General features: G+C 46.5%; 1 protein-coding gene across 1 annotated transcript in view; it reads right to left on the bottom strand.

Annotated features, from left to right (window-relative positions):
- Positions 1 to 23,797, bottom strand: part of Tnfrsf11a (TNF receptor superfamily member 11a) — an 89,558-nt gene that overhangs the window by 5,850 nt on the left and 59,911 nt on the right. Inside the window, exons 6-12 of the mRNA XM_026779778.1 lie at positions 23,349 to 23,474; positions 19,473 to 19,616; positions 14,882 to 14,975; positions 13,134 to 13,228; positions 11,302 to 11,415; positions 9,297 to 9,349; positions 6,800 to 7,565 (exon numbers count right to left, since the gene is read on the bottom strand). Coding sequence (XP_026635579.1) covers positions 6,800 to 7,565; positions 9,297 to 9,349; positions 11,302 to 11,415; positions 13,134 to 13,228; positions 14,882 to 14,975; positions 19,473 to 19,616; positions 23,349 to 23,474 — 1,392 coding nt within the window. The remainder of the gene's footprint in view (positions 1 to 6,799; positions 7,566 to 9,296; positions 9,350 to 11,301; positions 11,416 to 13,133; positions 13,229 to 14,881; positions 14,976 to 19,472; positions 19,617 to 23,348; positions 23,475 to 23,797) is intronic.

The following is a 23,797-nucleotide window of genomic DNA, read 5'->3' as shown; positions in this document are numbered from 1 at the left end:
CTCGTAATCAGGACTGCAAAGCCAGAATGCCATGGGCATTTTTGTTACATTTAAAATGGGTTAGTTGACTTCACACTGATGTTTAATGTGACTTGACTAGATAAACGATCAGATAACATGACAGTAGTAAAAGCAGCGTCTAAGACAATGGGAATAATGAACAAATGATTTTCTTCATTATAATCAGAAAGATGTTTGCACTGTACTAATATAGAAGAGTTTTCCTACATTTACTTATACAAAATGCCTTTCTCAGGCGGAAAGCACAGGCTTGGTTCTGAGAAGACACTTCCTGGCAGAATTTGCATTCTCAAGCAAGGGAAGGCCGTCTTCTCGTCACAAAATCGTATCACGTTGTGTAAGATGCATATCATATGAGTATTAAATCACAAGAAGCAGCCAGATAAGATGACCAAATTGTCATGGAGATTTCTCCATGACGAGAACTAAAAATATGCACAAATGCACTCAAACATTTTATATTTCACCCATATGCTTCTCATGCCGCTTTCCTTTTTATAGCAATGCGAGTTCTGTTTCAAGCATTCGGGAGACATCGAGCATGTGATACCAGGGAAGGAAGTAATGTACAACAGTTCCATTCTGAATCATGCTGAGAATTAGTTAGAGGCTACATGGAGCAAGCCCTTGCCAAACGAAGTCTATCGGCTCAGAATGGAGGATAGTACTAAGACAAAGAAAAATGCGAAGAAATTTTTCTTTATCCACTGTCATGTGTGTGCAGTATGTATGTGCACGTGTGTGGGCACGGGTGAGTGTGTACGTGTACATGTGGAGGCCAAGGGTGATTGAGAATGTCTCTCTTCTACCTTGTTCACAGAAGCAGAGACTCTCAACCAAGCCCGGAACTTGCTTATAGACTAATCTTGCTTGTTTTGGGGATCCTCTGTTTTAGCTTCTGGGCCTGGAATTACAAGCAGACTTCCACATGAACCTGGCATTTATGTGGGTTCTGGGGATCTGAACTTGGGACCCTCACACTCCTGCTGGAGTGTTTTAATAGCTGAGCCAACTAACTGGACCACATTTTTCATATATTTTGAAATAATGTGTTGACTTTTAACATTAATGAATGCCAAATATTACTGACAAGTAAATTATGAAACTTCCTCCTCCAGTGCCCTGGGCTCCCAGGACGCTGCTAGGGAGGGTCTGGACTGCTAGGTGAAAGCAGCTTGACTTTGCTGTTTCTGTCTCTTCTCCCTGCACAGGTAAATCTGTCCAGGATGGTCAGGGCCGGTTCTTCAATCCCCTTCTCCCCTAGCTCCCAACACCATAGCCATGGGTGGCTGAGACCAAAGGACAATTTCCTGTTCAAGTGTTTGTTCTGTTTAAATGAATAAGCATATAAATAGATGTTCATGGGACATACGGAGACCAAGCCACTTTTGGAGATACCCAAAAGTAGAGGGACAAGAAGCTTATGAAAATTCCTAGTGACTGCTGTGGCTGCTGGCAGCGGTTAACATTCATTGTCACCTTGACTGGATTTAGAATTACCTAGGAGACTGGTCACATCTTTGGATGTGTCCTTGGTGGAGCCATCTCCAGAGTGGGCTCACTGAGAGAGGAAAACCCGAATGTGAGTAGGTGGCATGAGCCCACAGTCGGGGGTGAGGCAGATGGAATAGAAAGGAGAGAGGAGGGAACCATGGGGTTCTGGCAAGCCTTTCCTCCACTTCCGGTCATGTGACGTGAACCTATCCGCTTGGCCACACCTTCGCCATCATGCTGGACTGAGCGTGGGCCATAAACTCTCCCTCCTGACAGAGTTGCTTCTGTCAGGTATTTGCAGAGTAACAGGAAAAATAACGAATGCATTGGCTGCTGGCTTGCTGATAAAGGCTGTGATAGCATCTAGGCTTGTCTAGAAAAGCCAGCGTCATGACAAACGGGTCACAGGCTGCAGGCCTTTACATCTGAAATGGCAGGCTCTTCTTACTTTATCATCAATCCGTTCTTATTGTCAAAGCTCCAGACAGTCCATACAGGTTTGGTAGGAAAGAGCACAGAGCTGGGTTCCTCAAGGGGTGCTGCCATCCTGTAAATGAGCAACCCTTTCCAGCTCAGAAATGGCTGAAAGAAATGGGTGATTTTGGAAGCTGAAGCCGAGTTAACAGGTCAGCAGAAGACGCGGTAAACACAAGCGGCTGTTATTCTTTCCACCAGAATACCAGTTCTCCACGAGGACAGTGAAAACTCTCCTAATTCCCTGTAGGAGGATGTCATGTCTGGACAGGATGGCCCCCATAGACTTATAAATCTGAATGCCTGATCCCCAGTTAGTGGATCTGTTTAGCAAGGATAAGGAAATGTGGTTTTGTTAGAGGATTGTGTAACTGGGAGTGAGCTTTGAGGTCTCAAAAGCCCAAGCCAGGCCCAACCTCCTTCTTGTTCTCTGCCAATCAGGATGCAAGCTCTCGGTTTTTGCTCTGGTGCCATGCCTGACACCAGCTTCCAACCTCGCTAATCATGGATGAACTCGCTGAAACTCTAAGCTAGCCCCCAGCTAAAGGCTTTCTTGTGTGAATTGCCCTGATCACGGAGTCTCTTCACAGCACTGGAACAGTGAGTAAGACAGAGGCTGGCCAAGGGGCTGAGGTACTACCATGAGGGGCCTGACCATGCTATTCAGAGGACAAGAAGACTTGGAACTTTGGACTAGACATGAGACTGAATGCTATAACTGGGGCTTATGGGCGGTCAGAGTAGGAACTTGGAAAACAAACAGTGCTGAGAGCTAAAATGGAGGCCCAGCTCAAGAGGTTTCAGAGATAACTATGTTAGTGGCTAGGGTACAGATAATTCCTGTAACATTGTGACAAGGAATGTGGTTGCGTTCTGCCCTTGTCCTAAAAATCTACTGGAGGCAAAGTGAAAGAGCTTTGGACTAACATAATTAACCGTGGAGATTTCAAGACAGTCTAGTATTGGCTGTGTCATGTGGTTATTAATGATTACTCATACGTAGATCTATAATGAAAAAAAAAAAACAAACAAGGCAAAAAGCAATGCAAAACATACAGTCTGAAGAGAAAGAGAACGAGGAAATGCAATGCCGGATCCAATTCGCCCAATGCTTAGTGGAATAAACAGAGAGTGCCCTCAAGGCAAGAGCTCACCAGCTAATGAGTTATTTCTTCCTAAAGAGCTACAACCAAGGAAAACATGCACAAATATAATTTAAGAAGAGGGAAGTTTCCAGCTCCACAAAGCAGCGAGACTTGGCAGTTTCAGCCAAGTGGTTCTGGATTGAAGAGTGCAGAGGTAAAGGTGTTGTGGAATATTCCGCCACGGTTACATAGACCATGTGGCAGGGCAGTCCCTGCATAAGGACCAAAGGCTGTGAAGGCAAACTATGGATTCACTGGAAGAACCAAGATGCGGGAGAGCCATGGGTTATATGCATACAGGGTGTTGAGCCAGCCCAAGGAAAGGAGGCATTGCTGTCAACAAAGCTGGAAGCGTGGGAGAATCAAAGAGCTACCAAGCTCTTTGACATCAGACATGGAGCTCCGGGATTTGAGGTTTGACCCGCCAGGTTTCAGTCTTGCTTTGTCCAGTATGCCCTCGCTATGACTTCTTGTTCTCTCTTTTGGAATGATAATGCCACTGTATGTTGGAAGTCTGTGACTTGCTTTTGCTTTCACAAAGGGTTATAATTAAGAGATCATCTTGACTCTCAGAAGAGACGGACTTCTTTTTTATTCTGAGACAGGTTTCTTTCTGTGGTCCTGGCCGTTCTGGAACTCACTCTGCAGACCAGGTTAGCTTCAAATTTACAGAGATCCACCTGACTCTGCCTCCCAAATGCTGGGATTAAAGGCATGTGCCACCATCACCCAGAGAGACTTCGGACCTTAAGACAGTTTGAAACTGTGATAGACTACAGGAACTTTGAAGTTGGACTTAAATGCACTTTGTGTTATGATAGGGATACAAGTCTATGGGAACCAGAGAGTGGAATGCAGTGGTTTGAGTAATAATCGCCCCCAAAAGCTCATAGATTTGAAAGTTTGGTTTTCATTTGGTGGATTGTTGAGGAAGAATTAGGAAGCACCACCTTGTCAGAGAAGATGTGGTTTTGTTCAAGGAGATATGTTACTAAAGGTTTGAGGTTTCAAAGGCCCGGTCTCTTGCTCTCTCTGCCTCCTGCCCGTAGATCAGCTCTCAGCGCTGCTCCACTGTCTGCCTGCTTGCCACCATGCTTCCCACCATAATCATGGAAACTCTGAAACTACAGCAAGCCCCCAGTCAAATGCTTCCTTTTAGAAACTGCCTTGATGATGGAGTCTCTTCACAGCAAGATTGTTACCAATGGCATTGTAACCACGGTAACCATCATGAGCCTAGAATTAAGCATCACTCGTGAATTAAGACCTGGTAAGACAAAATCTTCCCTGGTTTCTGCTACTAATTCTCACTGTCCATTAAGAGTAGAAGCATCACTAGAGTATTATAGAGACATAACAACCACGAGTATTTTCTCAAGTTATCTCCACCTATGGAGCTTTCTGAATTTATGTTTTGTCAAAAGCTGGTAGCATATGCTGGAGATACGGCTCAGCAGGCAAAGTCAGAGGTTGCTGGCTGTGAGAGCTTGATCCCTGAATCACAATGGGGAAGGAAAGAACAGATTGCCAAAAGCTAACTTCTACATAAGAGTCATGGTACATGTGCGTGCACACACATGCACACACACACTAGGTAAAATGTGGTTAAAACAAGACCGTATGGTCCTCTTTCTCCTCCAGAAGTCCTCAGTTAGACACCACTTGATTTGGCTATAAGTTTAAGTGAACAGAATAACAACCTGGTATAAACCTAAAATCCCAGAAACCAGGCTACCTTCTTTTAATCCTCAGGGCACATGCCTTGTAGGCAGGCGGGGCAGGGCCTTCTCTTTCCCCAAGCATCACACACCCTCACACACGTTATAGAGTATGAATTACGACGGTTTGAAAAAGCTAAGAATATATTATTTTGACCATAAGGACTGTTGGTACAGAAGTAATTATGGAGAGAATGGGGTGGCCTTAAAAATCAATCTGGCTGCTGCTTCTCAGGCGAGAACTAATTTGGCCTGCTAGTGGTGATGAGCTGACTGGTTCTGCTGATGTTCTGCATGGCTAAACATCAGACATGAAAAAAGCGCTGTCGACTTTTTGCAAATTAACACCGTGTGCTGATGACATGTGATATTCTTTTCCTCTATGCCTAGGGAGTATTTGATGGACACACCAGGCTACTGTTTTTACTCTAAGTGGAGGACACAGTTTGACTTTGGGTTTTGTGCTTCTTTCTCCCTCCATGTCCCACACCATGCACACAGTTTCTTCAAACTTCTAGAGTCTCGAAGAGGGAAATCAGATCAGTTCTCTCGATACCCAGAACGTCTCCTCTCCTTCAGTCTGACAGCTGAGAATGTAACAATATGTCTGTGTGTTCACAGCTGCCACGGAGACAGAAGTGCAAACTGCTCTACCAGTCAAGTCGGGAACTATGCTACCTTGTGGCAAAGACAGGCTTTGTGCTTTAGGGCTCAATCTGGCCAGGCCCTGGCTGTAAAACGCAGCTGCTGGCACCACTTGAAGTCCCAACCAAGAGCAGGGAAAGAAAGGCACCTCTGGGGAGGAGGATCCCACATGTTTCCTCCCTTCTTCTCTCCCTCCTTCACCTCTTTTTCTCTCTCCCTCCTTTCCTCCTTTGTTCCTTCTTCCCTCCCTCCCTCCTATCCTTCCCGAGCTGGGGGATTTTGAGAAGCCTTTGAAGTGGTACATACCCATATATTCACCCCCCCCCACCCAGAGAATGTTTACAGTTTCCAAAAGATTCTCAGTGAGCTCCCTGCCTCTTACCAGGCTAATAATACCCAGAGGACACCCTCACTGTCAGGTACGAAGTTCTCTATGATACATAATTTTTAACAGATGGTGTTCTACCCTCAGGCAAAAAAAAAGTCATAATATTATCATTGGTAGGCGATTTGTGTTCCAGTAATATTGCAGAAACAAATCTCTGCAGTGATACTTGATTGTAAATTGTTGTCTGGGTTTAATAAACATTAAATGTGGTAGCTATAAAAGGGACTTTTCTTACAAAGCAACAAAAGGCACTTACTGCGTCCTTAACTTCCCACTTAAATAAATCATAGAGGATCAACTAAACAGTTTTGTTTGTCCTCAGATTTAGAAGCTGAAGCTTCTTTTACCCACCCCTCCCCAAATATGAGGGAACACTACCATCCAATCACTCCTAAAACGACTACTGACTTTGTCTTTCAGGGTTTGGTCCTGAGGTTGGAGCACTAACTGCAAATCCAGCCATGAGAAGCCTGAAGGCAGAGGGCTCAGGCATGCGTAAGGCGGTAGCAGCCTGCCTGGAGGACGATGTCATGACAACAGTCAGCGCAGCCTACAATACAAAGTCCCTGTAAAGATGCTCAGCAGAGGGCTGGACATTGGTTCGGCTGGTAGAATGCTTGGCCAACACACGCGAAGCCCCAGTAAACGTGGTGCGATTTCCTACACTTGTAAGTCCGGTATTGGAAAGATGGAATCAGAAGAAGGAAGAGCTCAAAGTCATCCTAGCCATGTAGAGTGAGTTTGGGGCCATCCTGGGCTACAAGAGACCCTGTGTCAATAATCAGAGAAAGGAGTTGGGCTGTGTGTCTCTTGTGCTGGTTTTCTTTTCTCCAGAAGATTGTGAAACATGCCTCTGACCCTTCATCCAAGACAGGCCTTCCGCCTGAAAGTGGGAACCCAGGAAAGCTACTTACCAGATACAGGTGGCTGGTCACTGGGGGAACCCCCAGATCCCGAGGCTCCCCTCTCCGAGCTTGGAAGCTTTGCATCAGCCCTGTCCTGGGGCTGTCCTCCTGCCTCTGCCATACTGGCTGCTGCTTCGCTGGGAAGGCCCATGCTGTAGGCACACTGGGGCAAGGGTCCACATTTCAGAGAACCCAGAAGCGGCTCATGGTCCTCCCCAGGAGTGTTTCCAGAGCCCGTGTAGCCGTCTGTTGAGTTGGAGCTGGCCACCCAGGGCAGGCAACTGTCATCCTCTATTTCTCTTTTCAAGTACTTTTCAGGGGACAAAGGGATACAGTCAGTTCTGCATGGGGGCGCCAGGAAGCTGCAGCCTTCAGACTCAGCCGTGCTCTCAGTCCCTGTGAAACACTGGCTTAAACTGTCATTCTCCCCCACTTCCAGAGGCTCCTGGAAAGGGGGTGTAGATTTGCTCCCGGGCTGGATCACAAACAGTGAACCATTAGAGGGCTGTGAGGGCCGGTCTGTGTACTCATCCTCTGTGGGAATCTTCCTTGAGAGGTCCCCCTGGATCTCGACTTCGCTGACCAATGTGAGCATCCTGGCATCTCCACCCTCTGCTGCACACACAGGCTCACAGACCCCAGAACCACCTTCCGGATAGCACATGTCTTCTGGAAACATCTTCTCCCCTAGGGTCATTAGTAACGCTCTTTCCAATGCTTCTTGCTGAGCAGAGGTTGCTGGGTGTGCACCAACACAACAGTCACCCGAGGACCCCTGAGGATGTGAATTCAGAATATCCGGTTACTGAATTTGCCTAACCCCTGCGGAAGAGCGTTGCTATGTACTGCTTCCACCTTGGCAAGCACAAATCCCATACTTTATGGATTTGTTTATGCTGCTTAAAATTACAGAGTACGGAAGAACTCTGGGAAAAGACGCAAACAGAAACGACTGGCTCCTTACTGCAACGAATAGCATCTGCACACTACAGGAGAAGAGGAAATGCAAGTAACACCTGGACACATCTGCCTCTAACAAAACGACGGCAGCTGCGCAACTGCTGAATTGCAGGCCGCAGCTCTGCCTGCAGCATGCTTTAGTTCTGTGAGTCCTGTCACTCAGCAAATGAGAAGCCTATGGAGAACGAAAGGATTTGTATGTAATGCTGGGAGCGGAGAGAAGAGAGCTGGATGCTGTGACACTGGAGCTGAATTATAGAAACCATGTCTGCAGCTGATAGGTCTTATACTCAACAGATGTAAACGGCAAGCTAGAATAATTAGCATTTTAATATCAAATCTGGATTGGAAGATAGCTAAGTCACTCTTAACTTTTTGTTGTTTAGTTTGGGATTTTTGAGACAGAGTCATATGTAACTGAAGCTGGTCTTCTTAGGGAGTACGGGATGACTCTGTGTTTCTGATCCTCCTGCCTCTGCTTCCCAGGTACTTGGATTATAGACAAATGTATTCTCTGCTGGTTTTCAATCAGGGTTTTGTGCCTTTTCGGCAAGCACTCTTTCAATTGCGATACAAGACCAGGGCCACAACTGAATAAATGTGCTTATCTAGTTATTAATTTCCTTACCTACTTACCTGTTTTAAAGGAGAGAGTGAGTGGAACATGAGCATCCATTGTTTTCTTTTTTAAAAAGATTTATTTGTATTTTAGTGTGTGTGTGTGTGTGTGTGTGTGTGTGTGTGTGTGTGGTGTTCACGTGTGCGCATCTGGTCTAGTTGTCCTAGCCGGCCAGAAGAGGGCACAGAATCCCCTCTCACTGCAGTTGCAGGCTGTGAGCACCTGTGGCTGTGAGCTGTGAGTGCTGAGAACTGAACTCAGCCTTCTGGGGAGAAGTGCGTGCTCCAAACCACTGAGCCATCGCTCCAGTCCCAGTTTTGTTTCTGTTTATTTTCCCATTTTGACAGAGACTATTTATTCTTAAGGAAGGTGCATTTACACACTTAAGAACAGAGGAATTCCCAATCTCCTTTCACTCTGAAGTGATTCCAGACTCACTTGGCTCACAGACAGAAAGAGCAAAGACTAAATCTGTGTGATAAAGTGTGATGAATTTGAGCATCAGGCATCAGGCCTTTCATTGCAAGCGTCTTAATATTTTTCAATAATTTTTGAAATTATGACAAAGGAGAATATTTATTAAATAACTACAGGGCAAAGGAAAGTCGTAGATGGTTCCTCCTCGGAATCTGCACTAAGTGATCATGTCCAAAATACGTACACAGAGACAACAGAATTGGAATGAAGACTGTTGTCTGGCTCAGGGGTCGTACGCTTGCCTGGTACGAGTAAAGACCATTCGGTGTCCAGCCTGGGATGAGGGAAGGCATGGGAATGGGGCGGGATGAAGACAATGGGCATTGACTTACTGAACAGGCATCAGCTCCGGGACAGTTTTCACTGCCTGGTAGACAGTGTGCTCACAGCCAGCCAGTTGCTGCTCTAGAGACTATAGCAGGACTTAAACAAGGCAGTAAACACTTTTACCTGGTTTCCACTTAGGCTGCTGCAAGCATCATTGACCCAGTTCCACAAATTAGCTGGAAAAAAAGCAAAGATATAACTACATGTTATAATTTTCTACTTATTTTTAATATAAATTTTAACATATATTTAGCTTATACAGTATGATGCTATAAGATAAATATAGACGGCACAGTACTTACTATAATAAAATGGATTAATTTATCCATCATGTTAAATGGTGACCTGTATGTGGCAAGAACTGCCAAAATCAACTCGATTAGCAAATGTATTACACTGTACTACATTCTTCTGGGTGTGTTTCTCCTATACATCTGCTGCTGTGCTGTAGCCTTTGACCTGCACCTCCCCATTTCCTTCCTCCTGCCCCTGCCCATCACGATTTCATTCTCTTCCCTTGTGTATTGACTTTCTCCCATTTTAGATGAGTCTACATAAACATACCACTGTAAGTGTCACAGAAGGTATTAGCATTCCTGAGTGACAGTATTTGGTTATAATTCAGCCAGGGCTGGGGCTGAAACTCCGTGGCAGAAAGCTTGCCTGGCATGCACAAAACTCCGGGGTCCATCCTCAGCGTGGGGGTGCAACAAGACTAGTGTGTGCCTCACTCAGTGGGACAGTACTTGCTTAACAGAAGAAAAGACCTGGGTTCAGTCTCCAGCTCAGGAGGGGAAGTCAACCAACCAATTAATAAATTAACTGGTTTAAACACACTGAAGGCATCTTACTTTTTAACAACAGAACTTGCTGATCTCTAAAGGGAAAAACACTGTCAAAGTTAGTTTCCGCCAACTTGACACAAACCTAAATACCTAGGAAGAGGGACCCACAACCAGGGGAACTGCCTCCATCAGACTGACCTGTGAACTGTCTACGGGACACCGATTGTTGATTGATGTGGGAGGGAGAGCCTATTGTGAGCAATGCCAGTGTGGGCAGGAGGGCCTGAACCGTCTAAGACAGGTAGCTGAGGAGCTGGAGAGATGTCTCTGTAGTTAAGAACGCTGACTGCTCTTCCAGAGGACCTGGATTCAATTCCCAGCACCCACATGTAGGCTCACAATCATCTGTAAGTCTAGCCCCACTGGATTTGATTCCGTGTTCTGGCTTCTGAGGTCAGCAGGCATGCATGTGGTACAAGACTTACATGAAGACCAAACATCCATACACATACAATACATTTTGAAAAGAAAGGTGGCTGATGAAGACATGGGAAACAAGTCAGTAGGCAATCTCCAAGGCCTCTGCTTCAGTTTCTGCCTCCAGGTTCTGGGCTTGAGCCCTGATTTCTGGACAGTGAAGTGTAGGATGTAAAGACAAACAGACAAGCAAACAAATGTCTCTCCCTTTTAAGTCACTTTTGGTCATGGTGTTTATCATGTAAACAAACCAAACTAGGACCCACTAATAATCCATCAAATCCCTATGATGCACCCGGATCTGTCATGGTGCAGAACACACACATTCTCACTCCCTGCAAAACCTTATTGTGCATAAGAGAAAGCAAGATAACCAAGAGAGGGGCACAAAGAAGGTGTATCTGTGACAAAAATATGCAAAGTTTTATCCCATCCATTATTAAAATCCAACGTTTTCTTCAGTCACTATGAAGACTGAAGCCAGGAGTTGTGGATTCTTGTGGTTTTGTTTTTGCTTGAATATATGTATGGGATGTTCATGTGTGGTGTGTATGCATGTGTATATGCATGTTCATATGTGTGTCTCGTTCGTGTGGTGTGGGTGTGTGTGTGCACGTGCACGACATGACCCCAGGAATCCTCGTGAGTCACCCTCCACCTTGCACACTGAGGCAGGGTATCTCACTGAAACCCAAGGCTCATTAGTACAGGTCATGTAGCTAGCCAGCTTGCTCAAGGGATGCCCTTCTAATCTCCCTGGCCTCGAGTGTGGGAGGTGAGGAACCACCGCCTATGACGCTTTCATGGAAGGTACCCATATTCTTTTCTTCAAGGCTACTTTTCAGATGCCGCTGTGGACACAATACCTGTCAATGCTTTCCATCCCTTCCTGTAATAAACTCCAAAGATGATGGCAGCAACTAATATGACAGAGACGAAGAGGAGCAGAATGACGAGACTGGGCAAGTAAATCTGGGCTTCTGTGCCGGAAGAAAACAGTGTTAAAGATTATTTCATCTTACCAAGTTAAAAGATGATAAAGTCCTATAAATCCAACCCAAGAATCATGGATGTGGGTGTCTAGGTAGCCAGAAGTAAAGAGCTCCCAGCCTGAATTCAGAGAGTTCTCAGCTGTTAGAGGACACACTCCACAGTGTAACCCACCCTGCTCAGGGGTCTCCCCTCCAGGAGAGGGCGGCCCAGGCCCATTGTCCTATCTCTGCTTGAGAATGAGTTGAATGCCATTCATCACACTGTCCTGGTTCATTTGGCTCAGTTTATCTTTCAACAGCTGCTGTTCTTATTCATGGCCTTATTGTCGCTCTGTGACCTGGTTCTCTGCTTGTTGGGAAGGTCTTTCCCCAAGCCGCTTGTTTCTGTGGTGCAGCCCACCACATAGTCTCTCACCTAGAGAAGCCAAACAGAAGCCTCTGCTACCCAGCAGCTTTCTGTCAAGTTTTCAAAACCATTATTTAGATTAGCTTGATCTACAAATGCTCACAGATAATCACAGACAGATCTAACAAGTTGCCTTCTTTGGCTTGATCAAAATCTTCACATAGACACCCTCACTCTGACTATCACTCCTACCATGCATTGGCATTTATGTTTATAGCTCACCCCTAACTCGGTGTGAAAAGAATATCAGCTGGAGAGATGGCTCAGAGGTTAAGAGCACTGACTGCTCTTCCAGAGGTTCTGAGTCAATTCCCAGCAACCACATGGTGGCTCACAGCCATCTAGAATAAGGTCTGGCGCCCTCTTCTGGCCTGCAGGCATACATGGAGGCAGAACGTTGCATACATAATAAATAAAAACAAACAAGTAAATCTTTTTAAAATGCTATCAAGTAGCTAGCATGTAGAAAGGCACTGGGTAAAATCTCCAGCAGACAAGAGAGAGGGAGGAATGGGAGAGGGAGGGAGAGACAGAGACAGACCTAGAGGGAGGGAGAAAGGAAGGGAGGGAGGGAGGGAGGGATAAAGGGAGGGAGGGAGGGAGGGAGGGAGGGAGGGAGAAAGGAAAAGAAAAAATGAAATTGGGAGGGGAGGTGGAGAGAGGGCTCAGCACTTGAGACCTGGCTGCTCTTCCAGAGGACCCAGATTTAATATCCAGCACCTACATGGTATTTTCATGACTGTATGTAACTCCTGTTTTAGGGGATCCAATTCCCTCTTCTGGCCTCTTCAGGCACTGAGTATACATGATATGCACAGGCATAAATGGAGATGAAACACTCATATACAGAAAATAAACATTTTTTTTTAAAAAAAAGGGAGAGAAAAATCTCATACTGTTCAAAAGTAGACCAAACAAAATGATGGGACTGAAGATACAGCTCAGCAGTTAAAAGCACTGGCGTCTCTTCCAAAGGACCTGTGTTTGGTTCCTAGCAGCCCACGACTGTCTGAAGTCCAATGTTATAGGATCCAGAGGATCTTATGCCCTGTCCTCGCCTCCTGGAGCAATGCATGTATGTGGTGCACAAACATAGGCGTATTAACATATCCATACACATAAAATAAAAAAAGAATTAGTCTTTTAAACAAATAAAATGCTGACGAAAAATGAAAATAATACGAAGACAACCGTGGGCAGAATGAACTGAAGAGCACAAACGAATCCCTGTCACTAGCTTGTCACTCTGGAGAGACCCCCCTGCGACCATGGACCACCCCACAGCCTCTGCTCATCGTACCCTTGGGTGGCTTCCTCAGGGTCAGGGAAGAGCTGCAAACCACGTCTGATTTGTTCGTCCCTGGCTGTGCTTCTAGTCTTCCAAGGAGGGAGCAGCTGTGAGGAAAGAGCAGGCAATGCTGTGGGTCGACACTTTAACTTTCAAAACCCCACAAAGGAAATGTTAGCCTGAGCTAGACTGGGAGCTCCTTCGGGAAGGGAAGCCATAACTTCCTCAGCCTTGCCAAGGGAGCAGAAGCCCTCAGAGGTGGACAGAGCGCCCAGGGAACGCTGAGAACTACTGAGAACACAGCAGGCAAGAGCAAAGAAGGAACTTATGTAAAGAGGACTTCAAATGCTGAAGATGAAAAATACAATCTTCTTAACATAAAACCTGGGTGTACTGCATCGGGAAACAGCGTTTCGTAAGAACCTGTTGAGCCACGTGCAGTGGTCTACACTGTAATCCTGCCGGTGGGGTGCTAGGGCGGCATAGCGAGAGCTGTCTGCAAACAGTAGCTGCTTGGAAGAGGAGAAGCAGACACACCAGCAGCAGCTCGTGGTCATGTGAGCTTTGGAGAAATAAAGACATGTTTGGAACCGAAGGCTCATTGCACTTAGCGCTGCTGTTAAACAACAGGATGTGAAGCGCTCAGAGCCTGTCCCACGTAACTCACGTAACTCACGTGCGGTGCTGCCCTGTACGTTAGTCAGGGGTCCCTAACCCAAAGCCCAACAGTCCGATGTGACTCTATTAGAGCACCGATGTGAAACCTCAACTCAGAAATCAGACGTCAGGAAGCTTTGCTCCATTCACACGATAACTTAGAATGTGTGATCGCCTTCAGGTTCTGTGTGTAAGAAGTACGTGAGCAGGTCCGTACGTAAGCAGTTCCGTGTTTGGACCTGGCATCCTTCCCTGAAAGTTCTCAGGACACAGCTAAAAGCATGCCAGAACCCAAAACAAATCTGAAATATTTCCCAAAGATTTGGGTAAGGGATGCTTGGTCTGTATACCACACGATCGCTGCACGCTTATCCCGGCAGGAAACTCAGAGCTGCTTCCGGGGCGGCAATGGGACCTTAGTAAATACATGGTGGTGTATTTCTCCAGTGAAGTCACAGCAACTGTAAGAAGCCGCAGAGACACCCATTTTAGTGGAGAAAAACACCACCAGGTAACTTCATATGTGCAAAGCCCTGGGTTCATCCTCGGCAACAAAAATAATAAACAAAACGGGAATTAAAATATCGGTGAATGAAAATGAAATATCAAGATGATTACAGATGGGGTAAAATCAAAGGCACAGATGGACCTCTGTGATTTGGCTTGTAAGGAGCTTCAAGATGACTCAGGAAACCCAAAGCATTTACAGTGCACACAGACGTACACGGACAGATGAGTAAATTAGTGAAGGTGGGACATGACAGTGCAGAATGACAGGCAATAAATAAAGCTGCGGACACAGCTCAGGCACAGAGGATGAGCCTCGCATATCTGGAGGCCTTGCATTCCACCCCTGTCCCAGACAAAGAAGTCGTAAACAATTTTCAATTAAACAAAGTTAGGTTAAAGAACGAGAAGCTGGAACTGGAGGTCATATATTTCTGAATCTAAGAAGTGGCACCAAAGCGAGCTTCCAGGCCCCTTCCCTACTGTGGCACCGACAGACATTTCCCGAGAGGAAGCTAACCTGACACAATCGTCCCGCCTTCCACCCAGAGCTGCTGAGGCTGATCAGGTCCCCGGGCTTCTGCATGGTCACTTACTTGGTCCAGGGTCTGCATGTGTCCGTGGATGAGGAGATGTCTGAGAAGAAGCCCAAGAGGCAGGGTGTGCACACCGTGTCCATGTTGAGCCGCACTGTCAGACACACACACAAAAGCCAAGATAAAATCAAGGAGACACTTAGAGACGGGCCAGGATGGTGTCCCTGAAGAATTACCCCGTCTTCCCCGGTCTGCCTGGCTTCCTGTATCTCCTGCTATTTCCTCCAGGGTGGAGGAGGTGTTTACAGACTTATGTTTGGAAACGCTTCATGTCAGGCCACCACGACTACACTGATGTCCAGCAAGGTACACCCTTGCCTGGCCTCCACTTCAGCACATTTCCCCGTCTGTGTTACCAGGCTGAATTTTGCTGGCTGACTATTTCCAGCCTTCCGGCTGCATCAGCTTTGAGCTGCAGGTGAATGCAGTGCCATCCCTGTCTTTAAGGGAAACGTCTTCTTCCAACACCAAAATAGCTCATTACTCTAAAATCTGAGTAGGGGTGAAAAATGGTACCAAGCATTTTGGATATGGGCTATCTGACACTATTTACTACAAAAGTTATTATTTCAAAACCCGGAATAACTGAAATGCCTGCCAACATTTGACTCCACCGCTTACTAATGAAATGGGGATTCACTGCCAAGTGGGGTGAGTAGCTCATTTCACCAGGCTAGAGTGTGGCTGTCACTGCGTTCCCCTACCCCCAGAGGAACGCTGTAAGTCTCTTCCTCCTAAAAGGCTGTGATTGCTCACAGTACAGAAGTAACTAGAGACAATATGGGAGGCAACTGGATTGGACTGTGTCCCAAGAAAACGTAAATTCGAATGCTGAGACAGTGTGGGGCTTGTCTTCATCCTCAGAGCTGAAGCTGATCTTGCCTAGAAAGCTTGATTCACCTCTCACATTCTCCTAAGCTAAATTACCACCATAAGACATGCCGCCAGCTTTCCGTGTCTTCTATCGTTATTGCAATGGGTGCACGACGATTTGGTAGGCACAGATGGACAATACTGACTGCAGTGTGACACCAACATCAGGCCGTTGGCTAGTGCTAAGCCTTCAGATTGCTTTTGACATTAGTAGCACGTCTAGGGTTTATTTTCATGAATACAAATCAACAATAAAAAATTAAATTTCTTGGTACATGCCTGATAGGAAGTATATGTTTGATTTCTGTAATTTGGCAATAAATAAGATACATCGCCACACTGATATGGCAGTGTGACTCTCTAGGTAACAATCTTAATAATGCTGGGGCTATTGACTAACTAACATTAACCAAAACAACTTTATAAACGATGAGCACAGGCTAGAGTGTGTTTTCCAGCACCCACGTCAGTCAGCGTAATGCCCGACTCCATGGATCCATCCAAGTTCTCTGGCCTGCTCCAGCACTGGGACACACATACACAGACACAGACAGACACACACACACAGACACATAGACACACAGACACACACAAACACACATAGACACACAGAGACACACACACAGACACAGAGACACAAACAGACACACAGACACAGAGACACACACAGACACACACACACAAACACACACACACAGACACACAAAGACTCTCACAGACACATAGACACACAGACACACACACACACACAGATACACACACACAGACACACAAAGACTCTCACAGACACATAGACACACAGACACACACACACATATAGACACACACAGACACACAAACACACACAGAGACAGAGACAGAGACAGAGACAGAGTTTGGTTTTTAAAGATGAACAAGGGTGGGTGAGATAAAGGCACTTGACCCCAGGTCTGATGATCTGAGTTTAGTTCCTGAAAGCTACACGATGAAGGGAGAGAACCAACTCTCAAGTGGTGTTGTCTGACTTCCACAAATGGGCTACGGTGTATATACATACAGACGCACACCAAATAAAGTTACAAATTAAAAATAAAAAGTAATGCAATCTAGAAGATTCTGAGAAGGGTTCAGGGACATTCCTTTCCATCCACCTAACTTTTGGTGGTTCTTGTTTAAATCTGGCCCACCAATGATATCCTGAAGGCTTCATTTTCCTTCTCTGTTTTACAAGCAGGCTTCTCACACTAATAAAAGAGGTAACACTTCTATCTACTCTCAACCCAAGCCTTGGCCTCACTATACTGAGCCAGGATCTGCAATACTGGTGACCACAAAGCTGCCCTCACCGCTGCCTGGGCTCCTTTTCTTTCCCTGCTGACCCAGAACAAATATGTGGTCACTGGACGGTCTTTGTTTTGAATCCAAGTATACTACAAGTTCGGGCAAGAGTGACTTTGTCTTCTCAGGGCCTCTTGTATCCCAGGCAGGTCTCAGACTCACTGTGTAGCTAGGGATGACCTTGAACGTCTGATCTCCTGTGCCAGAGTGCTAGGACCAAGTGTGTATCACCACACCAGGCCCCATTCAGTACTGGGGATCAGTACAGGGCTCTGCGCATGCCAGATGAGCACTGTACAAACTGACCAGGATGTCCCCAGCCTCAAGAGTGAGTCCACCCACCTGTCAAAATGGACCATTTCCAAGGGTTCAAGGCAGAGAGAACTGTTAGATGGCAAACCCTGGACAAAGGTCAATTGCCGTGGCTGACGCTGGCCACTAGCAGTTTCTGGCAGCTTCCTCTTTCCTCTGTACCTACCTGACAGGTCCACCTGTCTGCAAAACCCCGCCTCCTACCCTGAACTCTTCATCTGGGAGCTGGGTTGCCTTCCCCCAGAGGATCTTCTCTGTATAACCCAGAGATTTTGGCTACACTGGTTCTTTTTACCCTTTTACCCCCCTGGCCTCTAAGTCTCCTGGCTCTAGGTCTCCTCGCCCCTTCTCTCACATGGCACAGCTTGGTCATGATCACTGCGAACTCTCTCGGATAGATGTCCCTGCCTGGCTACACGCTCCCTCTCATCTACAATAACCTTCTCCTCCACTGTTCATAGGGATAGTCATGTCCTCCTTTTCATTCAAGAATATCTTCCAGAAATCAGAAAGGCAGCGGGCAACACCCTTGTTCACAGAGGCTGCAGCGTTCGGAGGGATCTGACTGTGGTGGGGACAGCTGGCCTCAGTGCTCACAACCTGCCGCTGGCTTTCCCTGACAGCATGTGTGGATGAGTCAGGGCGCTGATGCAGAGGCCGGCCGTGCTGGCTAGATACATTCTTCCGTGTGCCTTCAAATGAATAACATTTTAGTTTCCCAGCCCTGTCCAAGTGCGCTGGCTTTAAAACCATGTCTTTAAGTGAAAGACTGGCAAGCATACTCTGAAGACCTGCTTTGGGCCACTTCCTAGAATCTGGGCGCTAGAAGGTCTGGCTCTCAGAAGCACTTTCGCAAGACCGGAGGATTTCTGCTTCTTTGCTTTCAGCAAAGCTGAAGGGCACAGTGGAGTTCTCAGATGGCAGAGTATTAACAATACCCACAACTCCACATCACTTTGTGAGCAACGATGTCACCCAGGTGCTGAAGCTGTAGGTGTTCCTCAGCGGCGATTCTAACAACTCAGAAAGGAGCTAGAGAGAACTCTGATAACGCGCACCACTGGTGGGCCACTCAGCCCAAATATAAACATGGGGCAATCCTACTCTCAAGGTTCAAAAGCTGTGAACTCTAAGATTTAAAAAAAAAAAACAAATGAACATGTGGCCAGTTATACGGTAATGAGCATGGTGACAGCTCAATCCAGAAAAGACTCTCATTTTTACTTTGTGAACGCAAGTCAATTCAAGTTGTTTTTTAAACGAATTTCAAAGTTTCTTACTCTTTCTTATTTGAAGGGCTAGAGGAGGTGATTGTGAAAGGCCTTCCCAACAAAGAGGGGCAGGTAATTCAGCCTGGAAATGGGTGCACACAATCAGAGGAAAGAGCATGGCTGTTCCAACAGTCAGCTTACGTAGTGCTCTGGAGAGAAGGGCTTTCACAGTCCAGTGGCTGGCTGGAACTTTGCCCAGGCTAGCTGGCCAGCCTGCTCTAGGACTTCGCATTTCCTGGCTTCCTTTCTTGCTGGAGCTGGGATCAGCTTTCAGTGAGGGTTCTTGCATCGGGCTTAGGTCTGCACGCTGGTGAAGCATTCTCTGTATAAACAGCAATGTCTCCCCAGCCCTCCATTGCCTGTTCTCAACGTGTTATTGCAGCTATAACCTCCCAACAGCCAGTCTTTAGGAACTCTTTACATTGGATATCAATATCTGTAGATGTCAGTTTCCAACATGTCCCGAGGTGTGCACCCTCTTCTAAGATGCTGCATGCTGTTTACTGCCTTGGTGAATCCCTGCACTATACTGTCTGGGCCTCGGTTTTTACAGACTGAGACCCATGGGCACAGAGCTGAGGGAGGGGCAAGGGAATTCGGGATGACTGCCCATGTGCTGTTGAAAGCTGGACTAAACTGGGTTTTTAGTCCATGCTAAGGTTCCTCAGAGCCAAGCGGGCTGCCTGGAGCACCCTTGACACAGTTGTGACAAATCCCCGGAAGTCCTCTGGGCAGGGGTGTAACAGCAGGGCTCTGTTGGAGAGCGCGCGCGCACACACACACACACACACACACACACACACACAACCGTGCCGTACAGGGATGCTCGGCCCCAAAGCCAGGTGCACACTCCGTGTTCCGGCGGCAGCACTCGCAGTCTGGGTTCCAGTGGTAGCCGGCTGTGCAGGCACAGCGCCGTGGGGCTGTGTGATTGCCAGGGTCCACCGCCACCAGGGCCTTGCCTGTGGGAGACAAGAGAAGATCAGTGACCAGCAAGAAGCAGGAGACACAGATGCACTGTCCACCCGGTGCACTGTTCCCACCCAGCTGCATCTGGCAGCCAACAGGGTGACTCATTGGGTTTGAGGAACTCCGGAGTTCCTTCCCACACTTCCTTGTTGGTAGGAAACCATCCAACATACCCTGTTCTAGAGAGCTGTGTGGGCTCTCTAGACAGCTTTGTGTTAGGAGGTTTAATTATTTATGGAATTGCACAGCAGTGCACAGCTGCTAGTTTTTGTTGTTGGGGGGGGCGTTGTTTGTTTGTTTTGTTTTTCTTATAAATTCAGATTTCAAACAAAATTTAGACAGACCTAGTGAAGTTTCTGGGGACGTGAGTACATCCAGGGGTCCTGAAGGGCTCTGGGGTGCTCAGTCAAGAGGACAAAGCACAGAAACAGGCACAGTCTGTCTGACCTACGAACCAGGGTCTGTCTGTCTCTCTGTGTTTCTCTCTCTCTCTCTCTCTCTCTCTCTCTCTCTCTCTCTCTCTCTCTCTCTCTCTCACACACACACACACACACACACACACACAACACACCTCTTCCCAATAAACAGAAAGGGCTTGACTTCTTACTCTATTTTCCCAGCTTCTCAGTTTTCTGGAGTATGGATGTATGGGAACTGAGTGCCCAACACACATTCTTATTGTTCAGATTCACATGAGTGTCCTGTTCACTACAATCCCTATTGACACTTGCAGGGTATTTTCATCACCCTGGACATGGGCTGAACCACACAAAGTGTGGAGTCACTCTTTGCTCTCCACGAGGACCTCAGCGTTCCGGTCTGACTTTCCTACAGAGTGATTTCTCCTCTCGCCGCCCCCACCCCCCACCCCCACCTTCCAGGATAATCCTGGGGGTCGAAACCAAACCCCATGTGCTCCAGTAAGGCATCCTACCGCTGAGCTAGGTCCGCAGCCTAAATGAGCATCCTTGCTGCAGGCTAGCCAAAGCACTTTTCTCATCTTTGGGCTTTTATCTGCCGATGGCCTTGTTTTAAATGACCCCGTGTGTAGTGCTGTCTTGTGTTTCAAGAAGGCAGTGGTGTGTCCTGCCCAGAAAACATATGTGGTATAAAGCTCTGTGAGTCTGAGTTGCGTGCTGACTCACAAGACCTACCTAGTAAACAGTGAAACGCACACGACAAGGGGTTTGTGCGCGGGACAAAGGCCTCTGATGAGAAGGGCTTGTCGGAAGCTAGTCCTGAATTCTCCTAGGAGCTACAAGTGATTCAGGACTCATGAATTCAACAGCTGGGGTGACTTCATGGAGTGCAGCTACTGCGGATAAGGACACTGAATTGTACAGGTGTGCACACACGTGACATGAAGTCAAAGCATCATTTAGACTGCCCAGGTGGCTGTCCCGATGGCTCACTGGCTAAGAGCCCGTACTGTCCTTGCAGAGCGTCTGAGCTCCAGGTACCCACATCCTGAAACTCACGCCTGGCTCTAACTCAAGCTCCAGGGGACTGGACCTTCTTTTGGCCTCCTTGGGCACATGCTGCCATGTACAGACCACCCCACACATACACATAATCAAAAACAATGACTCTTTAAAAGGAAACAAACAAATAAAAAACAGGCAAAAAGCTTTTCTGTAAAGGCTGAAAGGTCCCGTCTTATCAGGATTTTCTTTATGGCTTCTGCACCTTAATTTCCAAAGGGAAAGAGACAGGAAAAATCAAAATTGTTTCTTCCTTCACTGTCTCAAATTACAGACAATTAAGAAGGGACATTATTAGTTTTATGCTTCTTGGACCCAAGAATGAGCCCCATTTGCCCTGGTACCCACTGACCAAACCCGCGTAGCACAAAGGGCAATTGAGCAGAAACATATACATAGTACATGGGCATGCGCAGACAGGGGGCATGCGCATGCCCCGCTGCTTTTCGGCGCAAGTGTGAGTGAGTGGAGGTGGCAGCAGTTCCAGAACAATCGGATATGTTCAGTGTTCAGCTCTAATTAATTTTGGCGGTAGACAGAATGAATCCTTATTTCCAACAGACAGCAATGACTCAAGGTCATTAAAGGAAATAAAAATACTTGATCAGATGCTTGTGCCCAGTGGAGTTTCCACATTACTTTCTCCAGGCTAAAATCTGCCTGCTGTCTCAACACGTTACAAGAATGATAGTGTTCAGAAATGCGTTTTTCCTAGCTGCGCTCTAAGGGCCATATCCTATAGAGATTAAGTCACCAATAATGGATCTCCCTTAGCACTGGGGACAGAGAGATGGCTCAGAGGTTTAGAGCACTTGGAGAAGACCTCAATTCAGTTCTCACTGCCCTTTGTCAGAGTTATCTGTTGCCTCTTCTGATCCTCTTGGATGCCCTGTGGTGTGTGTGTGTGTGTGTGTGTGTGTGCGCGCGCGCGCATGACAGCCTGGGCTCACTTCATAGTGGTATGATAATTCGACCACCAATTAAAGCCATTGTCTGCAACAAACTGCAGCACCTCAGACACAATGGCATGCATGAATTCATCGTGTTAATGCAAATGCTTGGGAAGAAGCTGAACAATCCAGCCAGGGTTCAGAAAGCCACAAGCACTTGGTGTACCTTTCCTGTATGTGCTATGCTTCAGGGAAACAAAGAAGTGACAGAAAGGAGCCAGGCATGGTGGTACATGCCTTTATTCCCAGCACTAGGGAGGCAGAGGGGCAGAGGGTAGAGGCAGGAAGGTGGAGGCCAGCCTGCATAGGAAGCCTCTATTTCTAAAAGAATCAAGAGTTAGAGATGTTGTTCAGTGGTAAATCATCTGGCTGGCATGTGTAGGCCTTGGAATTGATCCCTAGAACCCAACTCATACTTATCATCGTGAATATTCATCTGCACTATACAATGGATGAAGGGGTTTTGCCAGATCCTCGCCAAAATAAACCAGGATTCTATCAGCCTTCTAAATTTAATTTGCAATACAAGAAATACCAAGGAAAGAATATGACCAATGACACCCAGGGGGTGCAATCATTAAATCCACACCAGAAGCTATGCTAGAGTAACGTGGTGGATGTGTTAGTATTCCCAATAGAAAATGGAAAGAAGAGAGAAGAACCTCGTAGGGAATTCATGAGACATATTTATATTTTGATTCCTAAACATAAGTTATGTTTTTAAAATGGAGCTGAGCATGGAGATGTAGTCCTATAATTTCAGTAGTGAGTTACAGGACAACCTGGGCCACAAGTAAGATCCTGTCTCAAAACCTTTTATTTAAAATATATTTATCCAGCTCCCCTTCCCAAAATTATGCCAGCCTGGTGAAACAATAAACTTTAACAATAAAAACTTTGCTATGTAGGAAAAGGCTTATGAGTCAGATCAGTTGGAGGCCCACTTCTCGTCTGTTTATCCTGGAGGAGTTAATCTCAGGTTTCAGTTTTTCTATCTTTAAAATGGGAAAGGTACAGGACTAATGACACAGGCACACCAAACACTGGGGCAACATTTTGTCAATGGTAAGATGTGTCCGCAATTAAAGTGCAATGCCTATTCTGGAGCAGAAAGGTGGAAATGTTTAACCTGCAGCGTTGGAGACACTAAGCCATGAGCAGAACCTTTTTCTACAACAATAAAAGAAAAGCAGCAGGCTTATTTATCATGTGTCTACAGAACAGATTTAAGGAGCATAAGGTGGATGGTGCACCTCCACGCCCCCGGTGACGTGTGTCAGCGCGACAGACCCACCTGCATCACAGACTTTATGCAGCAAGCACTTATCCTCTTCGTTCCAGGTGTCCAAGTACTCATCTGGACCACAGGGCAGACACACACTATCAGAGGTAGGCGTGCATTTAGAAGACAGGTATCTTCCTTAAATGGAGAAGATGATGTGTCAATCAAAACCAAAACAATGACAGTAAATGCTGATCAAAAGTAAACAAGCTGGATATGGTGGTGCATGCCTTTAATTCCAGCTGGTCTTTGAGATCCCGGCTAGCCTGGTCTAAGGAGCAAGTTCCAGGGCAGGTAGGGTTACACAGAGAAACCCTATCTTAAAAAAACCAACCAACCCAATAAACAAACAAACAATTACAGACAGACAGATAAAAAGAAATAAAGAAAGAAGGAAGGAAAAAAGGAAGAAAGAAGAAAGAGAGAGAGGGAGGAAAAAAGAGGGGAAGGGGAGAGGGAGG

The sequence above is a fragment of the Microtus ochrogaster genome, chromosome 6 (genome assembly GCF_000317375.1).
Source record: "Microtus ochrogaster isolate Prairie Vole_2 chromosome 6, MicOch1.0, whole genome shotgun sequence".
NCBI lineage: Eukaryota > Metazoa > Chordata > Mammalia > Rodentia > Cricetidae > Microtus > Microtus ochrogaster.
Note: the sequence above shows the minus strand (reverse complement) of the source record. Positions and strands in the feature narration are given on the sequence as shown.